This window comes from Nylanderia fulva, unplaced genomic scaffold, assembly GCF_048542155.1.
Source record: "Nylanderia fulva isolate GAGA-0341 unplaced genomic scaffold, ASM4854215v1 Scaffold20, whole genome shotgun sequence".
Taxonomy (NCBI): Eukaryota; Metazoa; Arthropoda; class Insecta; order Hymenoptera; family Formicidae; genus Nylanderia; species Nylanderia fulva.
The window spans coordinates 3,432,429-3,453,714 of NW_028190264.1; the positions used below are offsets into that span (position 1 = coordinate 3,432,429).

The following is a 21,286-nucleotide window of genomic DNA, read 5'->3' on the forward strand; positions in this document are numbered from 1 at the left end:
TTAATTTTAACGAAGTTATAACTTTATGCGCGCGCGCGTGTTTTCGTCCTCCGCTCTTCGAATTCTCGCCAACGCAATTTCTTTTTCACAGTTCATGGTCACTAACCAACTGAATCTTGTTCTAGTTCCACAACAAGCTTGTCTTAATTGCTTATGTTGGATGAGGACTTCTAGTACGATTCACGGTGTTATGATTAAGAAGGAAAAGACGCATTATGCGAACAGGAATCTACAATTAACTAATATAAACTAATTTGCTCGTAATTCTTAATTAAGAATTAAACAAACAATTCTCTTGGGTGGACTCTTTTTAACACTGACGTTTATATTTTCTCGCAGTTTGTAGCATTTTTTTGTATTTCTTTATTATTTACTTTTAATATACATATATATATTTTATATTTATTAAATTTGCATATTTATTATAAAGACAGAAAACTGTTATATAGATATATTTTTAATTAATGTTGCCTCTTAAATAATATAAAAACTTTTTAGAGGAATTACATTATGCTGAATTATTTAAATCGTCAAGCTGGATATTATGTTTCCGCTGATTTACATAAACGGTATTTGCATCAAAGAGGTGCGCACGATTATGAAAAAATGAGAGTATAGGTTGTGAAAAATGTGTTAATCGATTGCGAGCAGGTGCCAGACCGAGAGTGTGCCGACATTCTCGCTGCAAGGTCGCCCGTCGTACTTCGTAAACTTGGCTCGAACGGTGCATAAAACACATTGGTGCACGTAACTCGCCTTCAGGTCTCCTTTAACTAATTAGCATAGATTTATTAACGGCAGTTTCGCAGCAGTCGTAGCGATTCTTACGGCCGGTCGTCTGTCGAGGGCGTTTAATTAATTACTCTCCCGTAGAGCGGCGATAGTAATAATGCGTTTGTAATTAGTCGCGTTTGCGCGCGCGTGAAATACCTAGGAACTTGTAACCAATATATGCAAGAGAGACCGTCTGGGAGAACGTGCGAAAAAAATAATTGCTGTCAAGAATGTCTTATTATTTTACACATCGTAACGGAACGCATCGATTCGTGTATAAAGTGTTTGCGATAAATATAGAGATATCAAAATCAAATTTAATATAAATTAAACCAAGGACAGCTGATTATTAATTAAAATTAAATTTGCATTTTGGAAAAAAATTCTTTACATCAAAGTTGAAAAATTATTTTTACATTATCAATCTCCTGAATTTTTTAATTACCAATTATTTGGTCCAGCTTTCATAGCTAAAAGTTGATTAAATAAATTGAAATCATACCGATCTCCGCGCACCGTGGGATCGTTTGTCATTTTAAAAGTGATGATTTAATCAAATTTATAGCGGCGCTACGACCGAGCTTGAAATGTCGAAAGGTCGATATATTTAATTAATTCTTTTAAGTAGCAATATTCGCCGTTTAACTTTGTTAACGACTGACTCTAGCAGCCGTAACGATCTATAATGAAAATTATTCGCGTTTAACTCGATACATTCGCGCGAGCGAGGAAGAATCGCGATCCCGATCGATCAGTCCACGTGGTTCGATTCTCGCACCGCCGGACGACTACTTGCGAAACTCTGAGGGATGATCAGAAGCGGGCGGGGGCGCAACAGTTGCGTGGGTGGATGCGCGTCTGATGAAGGAGCGAAGCAGGGGGATGGCGGCGGGGACCGGAAGAGGGATGAAAGGCATACGTAGAAGGGGATTGGAACCCGGCGCCCGATGTGACGTACCTCAGTATTCATCTGGCATTCACGTCGCAAGCAGCCCCTAAACTCGCGCGAGCAAAATCGCGTCCATCGAGGAAAAACCTCAGGCGCGAAATCGCAATCGGCGGCCGAGATTTTAAAGATCTTCGCTCGAATCGCGATTTTTATTTTCGCGAGACTTCCGGATCTTTTCGTTTGGGTCAATCGCTTTAATTTTTGCCCGTTCGCGCTATATAAGAGGAAAAAAAATAACACTCGAAGTGCAGTGTTGATCGGTGACAGTAGTAAAAATGCAGAGAGCGTGCATCTGAATTAGTGCGTCAAAATATACTATCGCGCGAACGCAGCGATCGCAATTTTCGCATAGGAATTTAATATCGCGCGACCGATATCACGTGGAGCTTCGTCCGCGATCTCCACTCGTCACATTCGCTACTTGGTTCTTCGCTAGGATTAAATTGTATGTTGTGAGAGAGAACTTTTGATTTTTCATTGCGCGTTCATCAATTGTAAGCATCAAACTTTTAAAAGAGAGAATTTGAATAATTTTATGACACAACAATTATATGATTACGTAATTTATGTAATCACACTTCTCATGAAATCCTACACAGTTCATCTTCGAAAAGCAGATTAAAACCATAAAGCGATGCAATTAATTTTTTTTTTTTAAATTAGCAAAAAATATAATTATGCATTAGACATTCCTTCTATTTATCTCACATGCATATTGAAAAAAATCTCGGTTTTCGGTAACTTGAGCGATTGTTTTTCCGTTCGCGCGCGAATTAACTATTGATCTTCCCAATCTTTTGCAAGCTATGTATATAGTTCTTCACTTTATCTGATTACGAATTGCGCAATGTTTTCCGGCTCAAAGTTCAAAGTTCGGCGTCACTGAGCGCGAGTGAAACTGCATTCGTCATCGGGAAGATCGAAACGATGCGCGGGCACGATAAAAACCGGAGAAGCACCGTACAAATCCGCACAATATTTCTGTAATATCGCACAGCTGCCGGTACTCCTACGCAACAGTCGCGTAATAGAATGTAGATTATTGCGGAAATCGTGGATATCTGTGCGCGAGACGCGCGATGGGCAACATCGGAAAAAGTGCGAAAATGCGACATTGAAAAAGAATCTGAACTAGCGTCGGTATAAGCTGTCACGTGTCGAAGGAATATCGAAACTTAAGTCGTAATCTTTCGTGAAGAGAAATTATTTTTTTTTAATTGTCTCAAAAATTTTTAATATAAATTAAAATGTCTCTACAAATAAATAAAAAAAAATTTCGATAAATTAATATTAATGAAGGAAGTGGCGAAAATTCGAGTTCGTGATAAAAAAAAATAAACTATAAGTTCGTAATAGAGTAATAAATAAAAACTGAAAGCGGAGCGTATATAGATTATGCGATCAGGAAGTACGCGATAAGATAGCGGATGTTTGTTTCGCAAATCGATTTTCTCCTCTTTGTTCCTTAGCATACTTTAATTATTTTCATGCGAACGCATACATGTTCTGTTTTAAAAAGTATCTTTACGTGATCATTATATTGCTGCCAGTATACTGTCAATATTTCATCTTGTAACTTCCTTTAGAGTTTCTCGCACAATAGTGTCAATCAAAATCACTGTCAATATTTTGAACAGCGATTTATTTTGAACTTAACACAGGAGAATCGCACTGATTAATTTTTTGTGATAATATTGAAATTTTTATATTATATTCTATATTCAAAGAATAATACATTTTTTAAATACACTCCAATATACAAAGACTAGATTTTGACATCTTATTGACTGAAAATATTTTGCATAATTGGTGAAAAGCCGCAGTTGTTATTTAAATGTTTCTGGATATATGCTACCATTTTACGAAATGAAAGAGAGATTAATTAATTAATCAAAACAAACAATTGCGCGGAAAGCAGTGAAAAAAACTGAATTAAAAGTTTTAATATGGCAAACAAGCTATGTTCCGCAAATATATACTTGGGATTCGCATGAAGAATAATTTTCTCGCGAAATACATAATTACATGACATTTTTCTCAGAACGCATATCAAATTTACAGAGAAATTCTCGTAACATTCTCAAAACAGATATTAATAACTTCTAAAAATATAAAATTTCTCTCTAGTCATCGGAGAGAAACAGGATATTAATACTATTGTATAATTTGCAAACTAGCATGGATGAGACAGATATCTGTTAAATACGAGGCGAGAGTCACGGGCCAAAAAGAGAAACAGAAAATAAATCTTCCTCTCTTCGCGCCAATCCGACTAGCTGGCGTGGAAATAAAGGAAGTAATAAAATTATTCCATCAGTGGATTTAACTTTTTCTCTCCGGCGTTAAATCCACGTGAATCAGACGGAGCGTTCTTAATTTGAACTTTGTTCCGAGAAGAGCATCCTCGCACCCTTTCTTCTTCGTTTGTCATTGCAAAAAAAAAAAACAAATAATTTTAAAAAGATTCTCGCGAGAAAAAGAGCCTCCGTGATATTATATATCGCTACTCTACCTTGACGATAAACAAGAAAGGCGGGAAACGTCATATGCTTTCGGCAGCTGTTGCATGTTTTCAAACTTAAAAACATGACGCGCGTGTTTTACGAGTCTATGACGCGACATGTGCTCTCGTTGCATAGTATTCCAATAAACGAAGCGTAGCTATGCGCTAGGATGCATTACGTCATGTTACTCGGATATCCTAGTGTTCAACCCTGTCGCGTTAGTCTAGTCAATTTTCTCATTTATATAATGCAAGAGAGAAATGATATGTATTTAACTCTGAGAATATTTACGATGGAAAAGCGCATAAACCCATTAAAAAGTTTTCATTGTCCAATTAAAAAAGTTCTCATTGTTTTCGGGGGAAAATTTTCTAAAATTTCTGTTATTATTCTCAAAATTTCTAGAGCATTAATATTATCTTAATTTAGGTAAAAAAAATATTTTTTAGAAAGGTAGATTACATTATATTGTAGCGTATATATAAATAGTATTCATTATATTTTATTAATACAATTAATGCAATGACACGTGAAATTATCGTGGAAAGTTATGTTTATTCGAGCGCAAAAATAATAAGACACTTTCTTTATCGCTTCTCATATTAATATTTTACATTGAAAACGTTTATTCGAGAGTCGAATCGTAAATGAATCTTAATGAAAAGAGAAAGTTAATTGCAAAAAAGTATATATAAAAATATAAGTACAATTTTATACAACCGCGCTGCGCGCTCGTTTAAAAAAATCCGAGAAAATAGCGTTTCATTTCTATCGCGCTTTGGTTAATGTACCGAGAAAACTGGATTAATTTTCACAGTAATAATCGACCTTGAATGCGTCTCTTGCAGCGGCACAAATTACTTTAACGCGAGTTCGACGCGATCATTACTTTTGCGACAGAAATGTATTTCGGATCGAATAAAGAACCCCGAATAGAATTCACGCTAATTTAAAGTCCAGGTAAAAGGGCATATAGATTGCGGGGTAAATGATGTGTGAAGGGAGTAGATAGAAAACGTTATAATATACGACATTTGGGTTTTGCGGGATCACACAACGCAGAATACGCGAATATAGGGCGAATAGGGGTGACCGATGATACTCGACGAAGGGATCTTTTCCTCGACATTTCTCCCGTGGTATTTTTCCTACTATTTTCAAGGGAATTCGCCCCGGTGCAGTGTGTGGGCGAATGTATCGAAATAGCAGAGACGAAGGAAAAGTTCGGGATGGTTTATACTGTTACTACCAGAGTAGCTGCGACAGATATAGACCGCGAGATAAACGATGTATTACCGGTATAAAGTAACATCCTCGATGCGCAGTGACAGCTAGGTATACCTGTCATCCTGATGTACCATATTGCACTCGTATCTTTCCCATAGCCTCTTTTCTTCATCCAATTCAACGAATCTATGATCCACGTGTGTATAACTTGGGTTATGCGTCAGCACTTGCACGAGAAATATAATAAAACGAAGTAATATAGAGATGTAAAAATTCTGAGAAAGGAAATATTATGAAAAAAACGTCGAATAATACGAAGTGTTGTTGGTAAATTTTTCGAAAATTTCAGATTTAATTTAAATTTATAACAATTATATGTGTAATAAATTTAATAAAATTTAAATATACTATTTAAAGAGAAAAAGAAACAGATTTTAAAATCTGTTTTATTCTTTTACGTGAATTAAATTATAAAAATAATATTTATCAATTTTTATTGTCAAATTGTTCGATGAATTCTCGAAATAAAATATCTCATTAATTGCAATCACATATAAATATGATAAAATTAGAAAGTAAAGTACGTTTTATTTTTGAATTACAGATACACAGGCAATTTAGCATTTATTTATAACGATATAGCAATTTGTTAAGTATGAATTTATGTAGCAAATGTGCAATTATTGCATTATAGCGCAACTACTGCGTTCGATATCATGAATTTCGCGGGCATGAATCTCTCTGTCGGCCTAATTAGATAACGATGCGCGTCACGTGAGAAAAGTTTTGCGCGCGATATGCGGTGATATACGATCGATTTTGATTTCATCGTTAAATAAATCGTACAATTTTGCGGTCTCGAGATTTTATTAAACAGCTTTCTTCGATGTTAGGGTTTCCTTTTTCCTTTTAGCTTCCGATTGTTACGCTTCAGCGAATCTACCGCTGACAAATACGCGTCTACTTGACGTTAAAGACGATGTTTTTCGCAGTCAATTTTTCCCGCGAATGCAGCACGACGATCTTTTTCTGTGTTTATCGAAAACGTTTTTATCCGCACGCTTTTAGAATGGGAAATTACTTCAAATTAATTTCTATGGTATTTTCTAATTTGCGCGCAAAACAATCTATTGTAGATTTTTAATTTATATACAAATAGGGAGAGAATGATATAAATAGTAATATATAAATATTGAATATCAAATTATACATATATAACATACCTATTTAAAAGCATATTGCTATCTACAATTTTTAAAATCTGGTCACTAAAAAAGAGGAAAAATATCGAATATTACAGAAATGGATTTTTAATATAGACGAAAAATGGAGAAAATAAAAAATGATTGAGAGAAAAAATAAAAAATAGTAACAGATGTAAAAAAAAACCAATTTATATGGTATGGTATGGTCCTGTTCAAAAGATGTTAAAAACAGTTTTTCTTTCTTTGGCAAAATGTAATTTAAGTTTTATACTGTCAATGTCGAGGATACTTTTCAGTTTAACTCTTCGTGAACGACGAAATTATGCTTCAACCGCGTTTCCAAACTGAAGGAATGGATGTCAAGAAGCATGAAAAATTTTTACATGAAACGATCTCTGCGGTACGATTAAATAAGAGGTGCATATATGGACAATTTCGAGCGAAGGTGGCTTGTTGGAGTTACAGAAAAAGTGGCTGACGCGCGCGATACGCGAACGCGCGTTAAACGAACCGCGACGTCATAATTTCCAGTGGTGGATCGCGATAATTTAATTTCACGCGGGAATTAAAGATAGCGCCTTCACAAAGTAGCGCGACCCTAGAAATTATGCCGTGTGCATTTGCGCACCGGATGCTGAACAAAACGGTCGGTTCCGTAAGTCGCCAAACCGGGAGGAGAAGCAGCTCGAATTCCTTATCGAATTTCCAGTACATTATTCTTCGTAGAAAATTATAATTCGCGCAGCGGAAAATGTAAGTCACATTAACACGGTCAGAGATAGAATTGGAATGGCAGAGATTATTAGCAGCATTGATAACGTGTGTGAACACGAAATATGTAGGTGCAGCCTTATCACGATACAAAAATACGTGAGAGAATATATATTTGATGCATGATATAAAGCAGATTTATTTTATTCGAACGCTCTATTATTGTCTTTTCTTAAAATTTTAATCTTAAATTAAAGGAGCCTATAAAAGGCAATTGAGTCTCTCATTATTTAATCCTGTACTAAATTGAACCGTTTCGATTTTTTTGCCTAGGATGTTTTCTGCAGGATATAAATTGTTCGCGATTTGATCTTTTATTTCATTCATTCGAGTAATGGCACCAAATGGATATTTCCTATCTATGCGCAATATATTCAAAATCGATTTTTTTTTATTTTTTTACCGAAACGTTGAACTGGCAACAAAGCTCGTTTCACGTGAGATTATTTTTCTTTATTTCGCCTCACGGCCAATTCAGAATAACGTTCTCACTCTCTTACTTTATTTCATGCTAGCTGCTACGATTGCCATGATAATTAATATCGCGATAACAAACTCGGTAATGAACCTCTGTAGAAAATCTCATATGCTTTCCGTCGCGTCGTGTCGTGCAACAATAACCTTCCTGTAGCTTTATCATTACTTTTAGCATTTTTCATCAACGCGCTCGGTTTCCCGCAACTTTCCAACACGAACCGCAAATTGAATTTTTTCGCCGACGTGTGGAATTCATTCATGGGTGATCAATTAACGAACGAAACCGCAGAGGCATTCAACAGCCTAAACACAAAATCGTATTAAATCTTATCATGAATAAAATCATCGTCGCCGTCTATCTAAAAACTATCTATCTAAATAAATCAAATATCTATTTAACAATCAGTGAGTTTATTTATATTATGCGAATGTCATTATGCTTATTGCGGAATCAGAAAATGACGTGCAAAAATTACTTTATACATTTCACCAAAAACATCAAGGTGCAGCATACTTGTCTCTATTATTAAGACATAATGTATATAACAATAGCTAACCACTACAATGCAAAAATCTAAACAAAAGGTTACACCGTAATAATAAACAGAATATTCAGGACTGGGGAAATGAAAGTACTGAGAACAATAAAAAGATGTGTACTGTGCATTCATGGAAAAAATCGATGTATATTACTAGAAGGGTATTGTGTTGAAGACTAGACAAGATTTGCGGTACTTTTGTAAGATTTATTATTTTTAATTAATATAGTCCTAAAGCTTTGTGTAGACGCACTGTGTAAGTAGGATGAGAGAGGAAAGATTTATGAGAATAAAGGACAACAAATCTTAAAAGAAAAAAATCACCAGAAAGGCCGCCCAATTTTAATTGGCAATTAACGTCACGAGAACAACGATAACTGATTACCAAAAATATAAGCATGACAATATTGTAACATTAAGAAGAAGAAAAATTCATTCTTCCTAGATTCACAAATATATCGCTTTTGTCATAATTCTTATATTACATGCGATATTTCTTCATCTCAAAAAGTGTAATCACAATACTGTAATAAGTTTCTAAAAATACCCCAAAATATTCTAAAATATTGTGCTTTTGAAATATACGACACTGTTGTTTAAAATTCACATTTATATAATTTAAAACTTATTTACTCAAAATAAATTAAAAATAAGAGCTTGTTAGAAAAAATATTTTTCAGAAGACAGTTCTATATGTAATATATAGTCGCAATTTGTTAGCGAGAGAATAAAGTATGACATTTCACGTGGAATTTCAGAGGAATTAAAAGCTAAAAAAAGAAAGATCATCGTGCAAATTGCACGAAGAAGCGACCGCATGCATAACTGGAGCATTTTGCAAGATGAGCTCTCCGACGAATAGAAATTAATCGATGGTTGGAGATACAAATTTCTTTTGTCAAACAATATTTGTTCGTTTTTTTTTCGATCATCTGTAGATTATTATAGAGACTCCTATTCTTTTATTCAGTTTCCATTTAAATATGTGATATAAAAAAGGGAAGAGAGGAAATAACATGCTATTTCTGCTGATACGAGATAAAAAAGCCTGTCGACATTTTTGCTCAACTACACAAAAACCTTTATCAGAAAAAAATAAAAGGAGGTGTCGTGAGATTTCGCAGAGAGTGAACGAGAATTTAGGGGAATTTAGGCTCCCATGAATCGACTCCCATAGTAATCATTCCCTGCGGAAATGGTGCGATTTATGAAAGAATCTTCTGAGAGAATAAGTATTATCACGAAAACAATCTCATCCTGAAACATTTCTAAACGAAATTAAAACAGATATTATCCCCTTTAATCAACTTTTATTAATTTGTCGGTATCGTAAAAAAATGAAATTAAATTATGCGAGAAAAGTAATCATAATCTTTTTTTCTCGAAATGCAAAAACGTCATTATTTCATCTTCCATTTATTCTATCAATAATTAAAAAAAGGTCTGAATATAATTTTTAAAATGTCGAAAAACTACTTTACTTTTTAAGATTATTAATTAGGATTTAATTAGAATTACATTTTTGCAACACAAATATTGAATGAATGTTGACATATTTTGTTAAAAAAATAATTGTACCTTATTAAAAAAAAAATTATTGTGCCATTTCATGCAAAATGTATTAAATTTTATCAGCAAATTTTAAATAATTTTTAATGGAGGTGGATTGTACACGAAAATGCTTTTCCATTATATACAAAAATAAAAAATTATGCTCTTAGAAAAGATGTGTCGTTGAAAAGTAAATATCGAGATATCTTTTCGCACTGCTTCTATCAATCTTTCCATGAGAATTTATCTTCTTTTAAGGAGAAAGTAAAGGAAGTGACTTTGCAAATACAGTAGGAAGTGAATGAGCATGAGAAAATAAAAAGGACTGAATGAAAAGGAGAGTGTTTATTTTTCGACTGCGATTTTATCTTTCGCGTTCTGTATATACGATCACATTCATTATATGATGTTACATTTTATTGAAAGTCAATTAAAATTAATTTGGAAAAATATTATTTTCTATTTTAATACTATTTTTCTAAAATAACTTTGAACAAAAGTGGCAATTTTAGGAAACGTTGCCTTAAAAAAACAAAGTTTTTTTTACATTATTTCTATCTTAGTTTTGTAATTTCAACAATAAACCATGTTACAAAAATATAAAAAAATAATATAAAACAAAAATATATATTTTCTCAGAATTTGAAGATTGATTAATTCAGATAACAATGTTAGATTTTAAATAGTTGAATTTTTGATTCTTGAAGTCAAATAAAATCTTCGCACCAGGTTGAATGCAACAATGAAAGAAATGTGATAAGAGAAAAGCGAGGCTAATTCTTTTTACTGAAGCTTCATTAAGAACCCAAGCGACTTCCTGATTTTAATGAGATATGGAGACCAATGAGACCGCGAACGAAGAGCTTCCGCAGTTCGTTAATAGTACCTCTGAATTAATTTGCAGTGCTATTCGATTACTACTTTTCTATTTTGCAATCTATAAAAAATTTTACACTACTTAAAGAACCTAATAGAGACGTAAGGCAGACAAATTTAATTATAAGAATAGATCCAATACATTTATTTTTATACATTTTAAAATATAATATTATATATTATATATTTTAAAACATTTAAAAAAATATTAAATTTTTTAGCAGTGTATTTTCAATCCGTGATAATTTCACAGCAAAACGACGATAAATGCGATAGGAAAAAAATACTACCGCGAAAGACATTTTGCCATATCGAACTACGATTCTCGCGTTTCCGCAGACAATGATTCACGAATTTTCCTGGGTGTTCCGAGAAACGGATGGGCGATTGACGCGAGGATGAGGACCGCCTTTTGGGCGCATCGGGTCGCGCGGAAATTATGTCATCCCGTAAATTTCCGCCGGTAGTCGGCGCATCGCCCAGACCCACTGAACATGCCGGTGGATACTGGAAAATTTGCGTAACTGGAAAATCACTCGACCGCATACAGCGATGTCGATACGGGCAATCCTTCGTCCACGATTCGACCACTCGACGTAGTAGATTCGGGGAGAAAAAAAAAAGAAAGAATTGAAAACTCCGAATATATTTTCGATATCATAATCCTGTCGTGACCACAACTATTATAGAACGAAGAGATCGAAATATATTTTATTATTAAATACGACTACTAACCCGGCTTTATAAATTATGTATTAAACTCTCTTTAAATCGCAGATCGCAAAAAATCCCTCATTAAGGTTTGTGACTTGGAATTTGTATGTGTGATCTATATTCTCTCAGTCGAATAATGCTCGATGTGATGCGGAACATATCTTATTGTTAGCTCAAAACTGCAACTAATTCTCGTCAATTGGCTCGTTCACTGTCTTCTGCCCTTAAAGCGTTCCGCTGTATTGTTAGCGCTTTCAATTGCTCGTGGCTATTGTACCGAAAAAAGATCAGGTAGCCTCTCACTTCGTCAGACATATCAGCTAAACGAACTAAATAAACCCTTGAGCAATGTATTTGATTTATCTATCTTTTCCGCGAGATTCTAGTGGCAATTATCTCGAAATAAAACTTATATAAAGAAGTATCAAAGAGATCGTTGAAATGTCGTCAATGCCATTTATCAGATAAAAAATCATTAATTTTCACCTATTGGAAAGAAATTTAATTAAAATCATTAAAATAAGATGTAATTTTTGTCAAAAAAAATGTAAGAAACATAGATCAGCATTTTTAAATTCAAAACATTATACTTAATTAATTACTCATAAAGAAAAGTTTCAAAGAACAGTTCATAACAAATTAAACGAATTTTACAATCGTACGCATTTCCATTATCGGATGAATAGCATAGGATATCTCGCGAGTTTTATATACGAGTAGAATAAAGCTGATCGTATATAAAACTCATGTGATATCCCTATGCAATTTATTCGATAATGGAAATGCGCGCAATTGTGAAATTCGTTTAATTCGTTATACGAACTGCTCTTGAAAACTTTTCCTTATGAATCTTGAATATTTAACAGTATCATAATATAATGTATGCCTTTAATATCAAAAAAAAATTCTGCTTTTTTATTTCCAAATTTTTTTCTTTTTGACACAAAAGTTACGTATTATTTAGACGATTCTATCCATGAAATTAATTTCCAATGGGCGAGACTTAATGATCTTTTCTCTGGTACGCGAATTATGTACAAGTCGAAGGGTATCAATGATAATTAAAATTACATTGAAGTGACGCGAATCACTATCCGAGCGGCAAAATGCGCTTAGATAAATGAAATTGATAATGAGACTAATTATTTCGCGTTTATGCTGATGCAAAGATCCATAATTTGTCGATATCGATACATGTGCATTCCTATCCTATGTGATTATTCGTAATGCGTGACGACGACTCGCCGATTCCGACGCGACTGGCTTTGATAACTTTCAATAATAATTCGTGGGAAATCCAATTATCTCGTTGCTGTTGTCGGCATACTCTACGTCGTCAATAGTCGTATAATTGCAAGGCGAGTTTTAGTTTTGAAAAGGTTCGAGGTTCTATTGTAAAAACAAAAAAAAAACCGTTCCATTACTTTCATTCTCGTTTACGTTTATAGTGTTCGAGTGTATACTTTTGATTGCTCACTAATTGCTTTTTCTCTATAGTATTAAAAACTTTATTTTTTTTTTTAACTTTATCGCATCAAAACGTTTCACTCCAAATTTAGCAGCATGAATATTAACAACGATATAATCCGAGAAAAAAAATTTTTTTTAGATATAATATTTCATTAATTGTCACACAGTGAAATTTTTTACGCAATTCAATTCTTTCTTAAAATATTGAATTAACTTATAATTATTCTTTAAAATTGTAAAATAATTATCTAAGAAATATATAATATGTATAACAGTTTGTAGAAAAATTAGCGATTGCTACGTCCGTAATTGAGTAAAGCCGTGTTTATCCAAGTTAAACACATCTCGAACGCCGAAGACTCGTGAAGTTTCGATCGAACAAACTAAGACGAGAGTATACATCTAATGGAATATTAACAACGTTGTAATCTAATAAGAAAAAAAAATTTTTTAGATATAATATTTTATTAGCTTTCACACAGTGAAACTTTTCACGCAATTTAATTTTTTCTTAATATTAAATTAACTTTCACTATTATCCTTTCAAATTGTAAAACAATTATCTAAAAAAATATATACGATACATATAACAGTTTTATAGAAAAATTAGCGATTGCTACGTTCGCAGTTAAGTAAAGCCGTTTTTATCCAAGTTAAACACATCTTCGAACACCGAAAGACCCGTGAAAAGTTTCGATCGAACAAACTAAGAAGAGAAAGACGGGAGTATACACGTGATGAAATAAAGAGAGAAGGAAAAGAGAGAAAATAGGTAGTGATATACGCAACGGGTTGGTTGGTGCGTGGGTGGACGCGTGTAATGGTGGAGCGAGTTGCACGCGCACGATGCAGCTGATGACCTTGAACTCCCTACTGATGTTCGATCTCGTGTTCCTGTTTTTCCTGTTCCTCGTCGGGGTCTCCTGTCTCGTATACTACCTGCCCGGTACTCGAGCGCATGCTTTCGCGCCACATGAGATCATCACGGCGCGGACGCCACCGCGCTATGATGCGCCGATCGACAATGTGTAAGGTGAGTATGGCTTTCAAAAAATTCACCACCAGTGCTGAAAATCCATAGTTCACGCTACGTATTTTATAGTATTTTTTCAGCGCTGGCAGTGAATTTTGAAACACGCCTTATATAAGAATATAGTGCGAAAAGCGCGCGCGCGCGCGAATCAGCTGATTATCTGTCAATCGCGATATAGCTGACTATAGTTGGAATCTCGACGCGACTCATGAATAACCGATGTGAACCACCGTTCCGTATCCGAAAATCAATTTCCAAACCGAATTGCTACGTTCTATAAAGGAGTATCGTATATCGTAGACCGGGCCCGGCTAAATTGTCCCTATTGACGTTTTCGATTTGAAAACGCAAAAGTCACGACACACATGCACAACACACAATGCTTATTCGATTACAAGCGCGGATGGAATTTTCCGGGCATTGTACACCGTTTACAGTTTAATTCGCATTCTGATTAAATCACACGGAATTGCAGCTGCTCGTCAATGCTAACCGATTGTCCGCTAATTAAACGCCCCTGCTTCCACGATTACTCGTAACGAGTGTGTTTATTGTACGCGCATTTTCCCGATCTGCTGCACCAGTGTTTTCGTTGTACCGGATTTAACGATTTAGAAATAAACGGGGATAGTAACGAAAATTAATAATGATGTTCGATGAACCGTTGCAATAAATGGAGAATATTCAATGCACATCTGATTAGCTGAAATCGATTATCGGAACTTGGATGAAGTATCGGATCTGTCAAAAGCATTCAAGGTTGCCTCTTTAAACTGACCGAATTCGAATATTGCATAATTCTACGCTCAAGTTCTGCTTTGGGCATTGCATAAAAGGTGACCGAGTTGCATGAATGGTTTGTCTATTCATGGTCGAGAATACTAAAATATATATAGAACATTCGAATGTAGTGTGTCACATTCGGAGCTTAATTAAAAAATATAGTTTATACCTAAAATGATAATTATAATATGTATGTGTATGTGCTAGTAATAATTATAAATTAGATATTATAAAAATAAAAAATAAGATCGAATTATTTTTAAATATTGAACTTTATAAAACTGAAGAAAATTAATTTAGAAATTCGTTATATGCGCTGGTAGATTTAATAAATATGTACGTCAGACAATAAATAAATATCAATCAAATATATGAATATATAAAAAAACAAAGATACATTTTTGAAGAATAAGATTTAGAAAAATTGGTTTGTTTTACACGACTTGCGTGCTTATTTGCTTATTGCGTACAATAAAAAGTTTAACACTATTACCCGAATTGGCTCGTTAATTATTTCCGATATTCGCCTTTATCGCTAGTTAATTCCGTGGAAAACCGGCGCCCAGCTTCGTAAAACAGAATATTTTTCGCAGAAAATTAATTTCAGCAAAGTTTCTTTCCAGCACTTGCCAGAAGAAATCAGACTTGATACACGATATGCTGCAGAGAACAAACAGTGTTATTAAAGAAGGCAGAAAGTTTTAAAATTGGATGCTGCTTTAACTTTTTGGCGAATGTCAACAACAATAAAATGAGATTAAAAAAGCACATATGATGTTTCCTATAAAAAAGCAGAGATATGTACTTGAGTTGTTTGTTGTTTTGTTATCTATCTTTTAATGTTGAAGTGTCAATTATATTAGAACACGTATACATATAATAAAAAAATAGCAAAATTTCATTAATATTAAAATGATTTGAGTTGATATAAATTTATACATCTTGAAAGATGATAGAATAAGCAAAAATTGAATAAAAAATTAGAAAAATATTACACACACACACACATAAGTACATTTACTATCGATGACAATATAATATCGAAAACAGTGACTAACAAATAAAAGAAAAAATTTGATTAATATCACAACGAAACAGTCCAAGCAATATCCGCAATAAATCCTACTGTCACAATACGATCTGCTACTTTAAACTTCAGGATATACGAACTCGAATATCCATCATCGGACAAATCGATATATTTTACGATGGTTCATTGATTGGAAACGATCTGAAGATAATATACGATAGTATACCAATATATATATGTCCGGTAAGCCAGTGTCATCAAATAAAACATCACAATCGCAACATATATGAACTTAAAGCGAGGAGTTAATCGAGATGTTTATTACTTGTTGCAAATAATTGCGATCATAATTGCGCCAGAGAATGCGTCGCCTTAATTACTGCTTAATTATACCACCAGGAAAGTTACACCTGGGAGATTGCGTTTGATTTATAACTTTGTTAATGGGAACCGCTTGTAAATAGCGTGAATGCGCGCATGCTAAGCGGGAAATTTCTGCTCGTGATGATAACTTCGTAATACACATGTCGGTGAAACGAACGATCGCACACCTGATCGAATAAAGTCGGACGCGCTGTAAATTGACAGCCATCCCGCTATGGAACTAATCACAATTATAGTCATACCAACAGTCGTGTCAATTAAATGAAATTGCAAAATCGAAAAATGTCTGCCTAATAAAAGTAGAATTCGCAAAAAAGAGATGATAAAATAATTTCAGCGCGATTTGTTATTTCAAAGTATTTTCTCACTTATATAGACTATTCTCATTTACAATTTGCAATTTCGATTATTTCTTTTATCGGCCAATTTAATCGCAAAGTTCAATATCGAGAACGATATCGAAGTTGTTGCAGAGTTGTACAGATTTGTTCCGCGCATGAAAACAAAGAACGCGTTTTCGTTCATGTGGAAATTTCGCATGATCATCGCATAATAGAAAGGACAATCGCAGCTGACTAAGTTAGAAGTGCAGAAGAGCTTAAAGCCCAAGGAAACCCAAGGGACCATAATATATATGTCTATATATATATATATATATATATATATATATAAAGATATGAACTATCTGAAATCTATTTTTGCTGGAAATTCGATAATCTAAAACTTGCATGCGCGTGTTCACAGACTATCAGACCGTCTCGAGATACCTGCTATATAAACGTTTATTTTTTATTATGGAAAATAATCTCCCAATAAGACAATATCCATTTCCTAAAAGATATTTTTTATATTATATTTAACGATGATAATTTAACGATAATAATTATAATCACAAAATAGCAATTAATTATTCCCTATGACGAAAACGATAGATATATAATATTCAAAAGTTTCTTTGAGCCCTTTACGATAAGCTCTTTCATAAGATTGGAATAACAACGTTTGATCGGCTTACTTTTCACGTGAAACAGTTCGACATAATAATTGGATAGTGTATTAAATTTTGATGCAACACAAACATGACCCACGCATCGCACGAACAAGCGCGACAGACGAGTACACGAGACACAGCTCTTTTCTCATAACATGGTCGAACAGAAATCAACGGAGGGTGCTCTCTCTCTCTCTCTCAACGAAGGGTGCTCGGCGAAGGGCAGATAACGATAGCCCGCATTACTTTGCTTGAAAGAGCAGTCGCGGAGAACATCACTGAAAATGGAGCTGACGTCTATTGTTTTCTGTGACGACGGCACATCTGTTGATTGTTCTTCGGGATGTGCATATGACGTCGAGATTCGCGGCTGCTAGCTCTGTATGCGGACAGAGACAAAGAAGAATCACGACGGTCGCATCGCCGCGCTTTTGATTTAAAAATAAATTCGCGGAAAATTGCGGAATTTTTCACTTTTGATCGATAAATTTGCGCGTATCCCTTATTTCCAAAAAATGAACCGCAAAAAAATATACCCTGAATACAACTTGTCAATTTTGATCGGAAAAGCATTATTTATGAAACAATACACATTTTTTAATTCTATTTTCACGACGTTATAAAAACTCATACGTGCAACAATTTGATAATAATGCTTGAAATAATATTTAAAATATTTTGGAATAATATTTGAAGAGTCTTTTATATAAAAATATAATGTAATATTAAATAATATTAATATAGAGATCAGAAAAATATGATTTAAACCAATCTTGTCAAAACTACGTTTGCGTCAAGTTTCGATAGAAAAGATATTTTTGATAATAGTAAAATTACATCATGTATAATTATAAATTTGTTTTTGCAATCAAAATCTTTTCCGCGCTTCTATGATATATTATACGATATGGTGTCAGGAAAATGAAGGAACATAACATTTGCAAAATGGTAGGTAGCTCATTCCCTAGTCTAGTACATCAAACCACGGCGACACATCCGACGAACAAAGGAGCTAATATAAACGAGACTGAGCAAGCAACAAGCCCGATAGCTTCATATGCACACCTCGACGTGTTTGTATTTGTTTATTCGAGACACAGGATGTGTGAAGTACATTAGCACACTGTCATTTCTTCGATCCTGCACGTGTTTATCGTGTAAACCAAAATAAAATACCCCAGTAGCGAAATCTTTACCCAACAATTTTCGACTAATATTTTTGACTAATATTTTCAATTTACAATTTTAGAAAATTGTATTTTTACATTTTTTTTCGTTGTAAGGCCGCCTAATATAAAGACCATCTATGTGATTAAATTTTATATTTCAACTATTCAATAATTATGAAGTATTAATTATGTTAAAACATTTTCTTTTACAGAATGCCAACGGAGCTGACCGAACTCCCAGAACTCCCAGTAGTGGCAGGGGATGTTCTTACCCTGCGAGGCACAGGACTCGCTGCTGCAGAAACATGGGCTCTCCTCTGCCAGGCTGCCCAGGCCCTCCAGGATCTCTTTCTTTCAAGTAAGTCGGAAATTATGTATTTTGATTATACATATAAATTTATTAGAAAAAAAGAAATGCTTCTTTCACTACTTGTCACTACTTCATAATTACCAAATAATAATTTTATATTACGTTCTGTAATCGTTAGTATTATTATTATTAATAGAGAATTACTAAAGAAGCTATAATCATTTCTTTTCACAATATTATATCTATAATATTCCGATAAAAATATTCTATACTTTTCATTTTTACGATCCATGTTTTTCACGCATAAACTAATAAAATTTTACGAAACATTACATAGCCACAATGTTTCCGCTAAATACGCACATTGACGACCTCTTAAATATTTCATCATGTAAAAGATATTACGGATAATCCATGCTCGATTACATCAACTTCTTCTTGCATCATTACTTCTTAGCATTTAGGGTGCCCCGAAGGTCATAGCATGAAACAGCGTCATGCTCTGACGAGGCAGTCCTCTTATATATGAAGTATATTTCTTTTATATGTTTTATGTCGCGCATCGATGACCGTAGGCGGTACCGAAAAAATGCTTTCCATGTGACAGGGTGTGCTATAAAAATCGTATCCGTTCACCTCATCTACCCTCTGGCGCCAAAAATCCTCGGCGACCGAGTTACGTGATTGATGATACATCGAAGAAAGTTAGGCAGGGGTTTCTTTTTCCCCGAAAGAGAAAAATCAGAAGAATTCATCCAATTAAATCATTCCTTTTTATCGTCGTCATTATTCGCTGTCTATGTAATCATTCATTTCTAATGATGAATTGTCGATAATAATAATTTTATTAGTCTAATATAATTATTACTAATATTATCACATTTATATATTACTTTAATTTTGTAATTTGGTTTTTATAAGATTATATAAAAAATTAATGTCAAATTTCAAAATTAGAAATATCAGTTTGTTGCAGTAAAATGATCGAAAAATTCCGCCTCCGCGAGACAAATACTAAAAAAGATGATACCATGATATTGAAAAATATTATAGATTTTAAAAACGCGTATGTTTCGAGAAAGACTGTACAGGCTATGCTAGAATTTGGACTGCCTAGAAAACTAATTTTGAAAAATAATGAAAAGAACTACATGTGCAATAAAAGTGGAAACGAAATATCTACTCATTTACACGTTATACATTCAATTAGTGCATATCATTATACATTTTAGTATGCATGCGCATGTGTAATTAATGGTGTGAATTTATTAAATTAATTATTCATATCTTTTCACAAACGGTTGAAAAGTATAATACATAATTAACTGCATTTTGTGTCACGTGCAGTCGCGCAATATGCAAAATTTCAAATTTTATTTCTGATTTTTATCACGATTTTCGTTCAGTTCAACGAAATGTTTGCTTACAGCATGTTTTACTATAATAATAATAGTACTTATTAGATTCATTAAACTCATTAATATCGTATGCCACGTTTTCATGTATATATTATGGAAAAATTCATGATGCATTCGGCGTCGTATATCGCACGTCTCTGACGATTGATACCGTTCCCCGTGGCGATGGGTAAATTTATCATCGCGCGAGATTAACACATTTTCGAAGTATACATCACCGCGAAAATTGCGTTGCTACGAGCGAAATAAAGATCGCTCTCGATGCAGCGAAGCGTTACCCGATGCAAATATACCATATATATATACATTTTACATGATATGAAATAAATATTTTTGAGTGAGCGAGAGCGGGGTAAAAACATAAAAATACACAAATATAACTCTAGGAAGAGCCACGAGTTGTTTATCTCGATATAAATGCGGTATGACAGGTATGCGGTATATAGGGAAACAGCGAACGGAATCCGAAGTGGAACATTACGGACGATGCATTCCAAAGAGAATCGATGAAGCATTAAATCTGAAGAAGACAAAGGCTCGAGAGAGAGAGAGAGAATTATCAAATTGCACGTATCGTGGCGATTACTGCGATGCCCCTCGGCCTGAGCAAGTCAAATGTCGAACGTTAAATATTCAATAATCACAAGCCGTCGAGAGGCGTTGTCGTCAAAGCAACGCTACTACTAATCGATTAATCGACGACGCTGTCCTAACATTATTCGCATCATCGAGCAAAGCCACTGTTACTGCGGCAGTTCATTTATCCGTGAAATTATCTCTCCGTGTGAATTTCATTTACTATATACAGATAATGGACTTTACAATATTTTCTTTAATGACACGAGGTGTCTAAAAAAATACATCCATTTCGAATCTGCGTTTTTTTTTTAACCTTGTAATTTGTAAAATACCTTTAAGATTCAGAATCTCAAGTAGGTCTTTTTACGACTCCTTCGCAGAAACTCGCGCGATCTCAAAAGAATTATCTCTCCCAGTGGAATAAAAGATTCGAGGATAGAATCCCTATCGAAGACTTTGCTATTTAATATCACAAAGGCATCTCGAAAGTCGTGACCTCGCGATATGCATCTTTTCTTGATAAGAGGCTGCT

The 21,286-nt window shown here is 34.0% G+C and overlaps 1 protein-coding gene across 6 annotated transcripts in view; it reads left to right on the forward strand.

Annotated features, from left to right (window-relative positions):
• Positions 1–21,286, forward strand: part of LOC114944077 (uncharacterized) — a 78,339-nt gene that overhangs the window by 20,139 nt on the left and 36,914 nt on the right. Inside the window, exons 1-3 of one of the 6 annotated variants that reach the window (XM_085482381.1) lie at positions 1,755–2,217; positions 13,686–14,090; positions 18,660–18,805. In XM_085482381.1, the coding sequence (XP_085338507.1) occupies positions 18,661–18,805 (145 nt within the window). In that variant the 5' untranslated portion in view covers positions 1,755–2,217; positions 13,686–14,090; position 18,660. Of the gene's footprint in view, positions 1–1,754; positions 2,218–13,650; positions 14,091–18,659; positions 18,806–21,286 lie in introns of those variants that run through there. The other 5 variants (XM_085482379.1, XM_085482380.1, XM_085482382.1 and 2 more) reach the window with 5 other exon arrangements.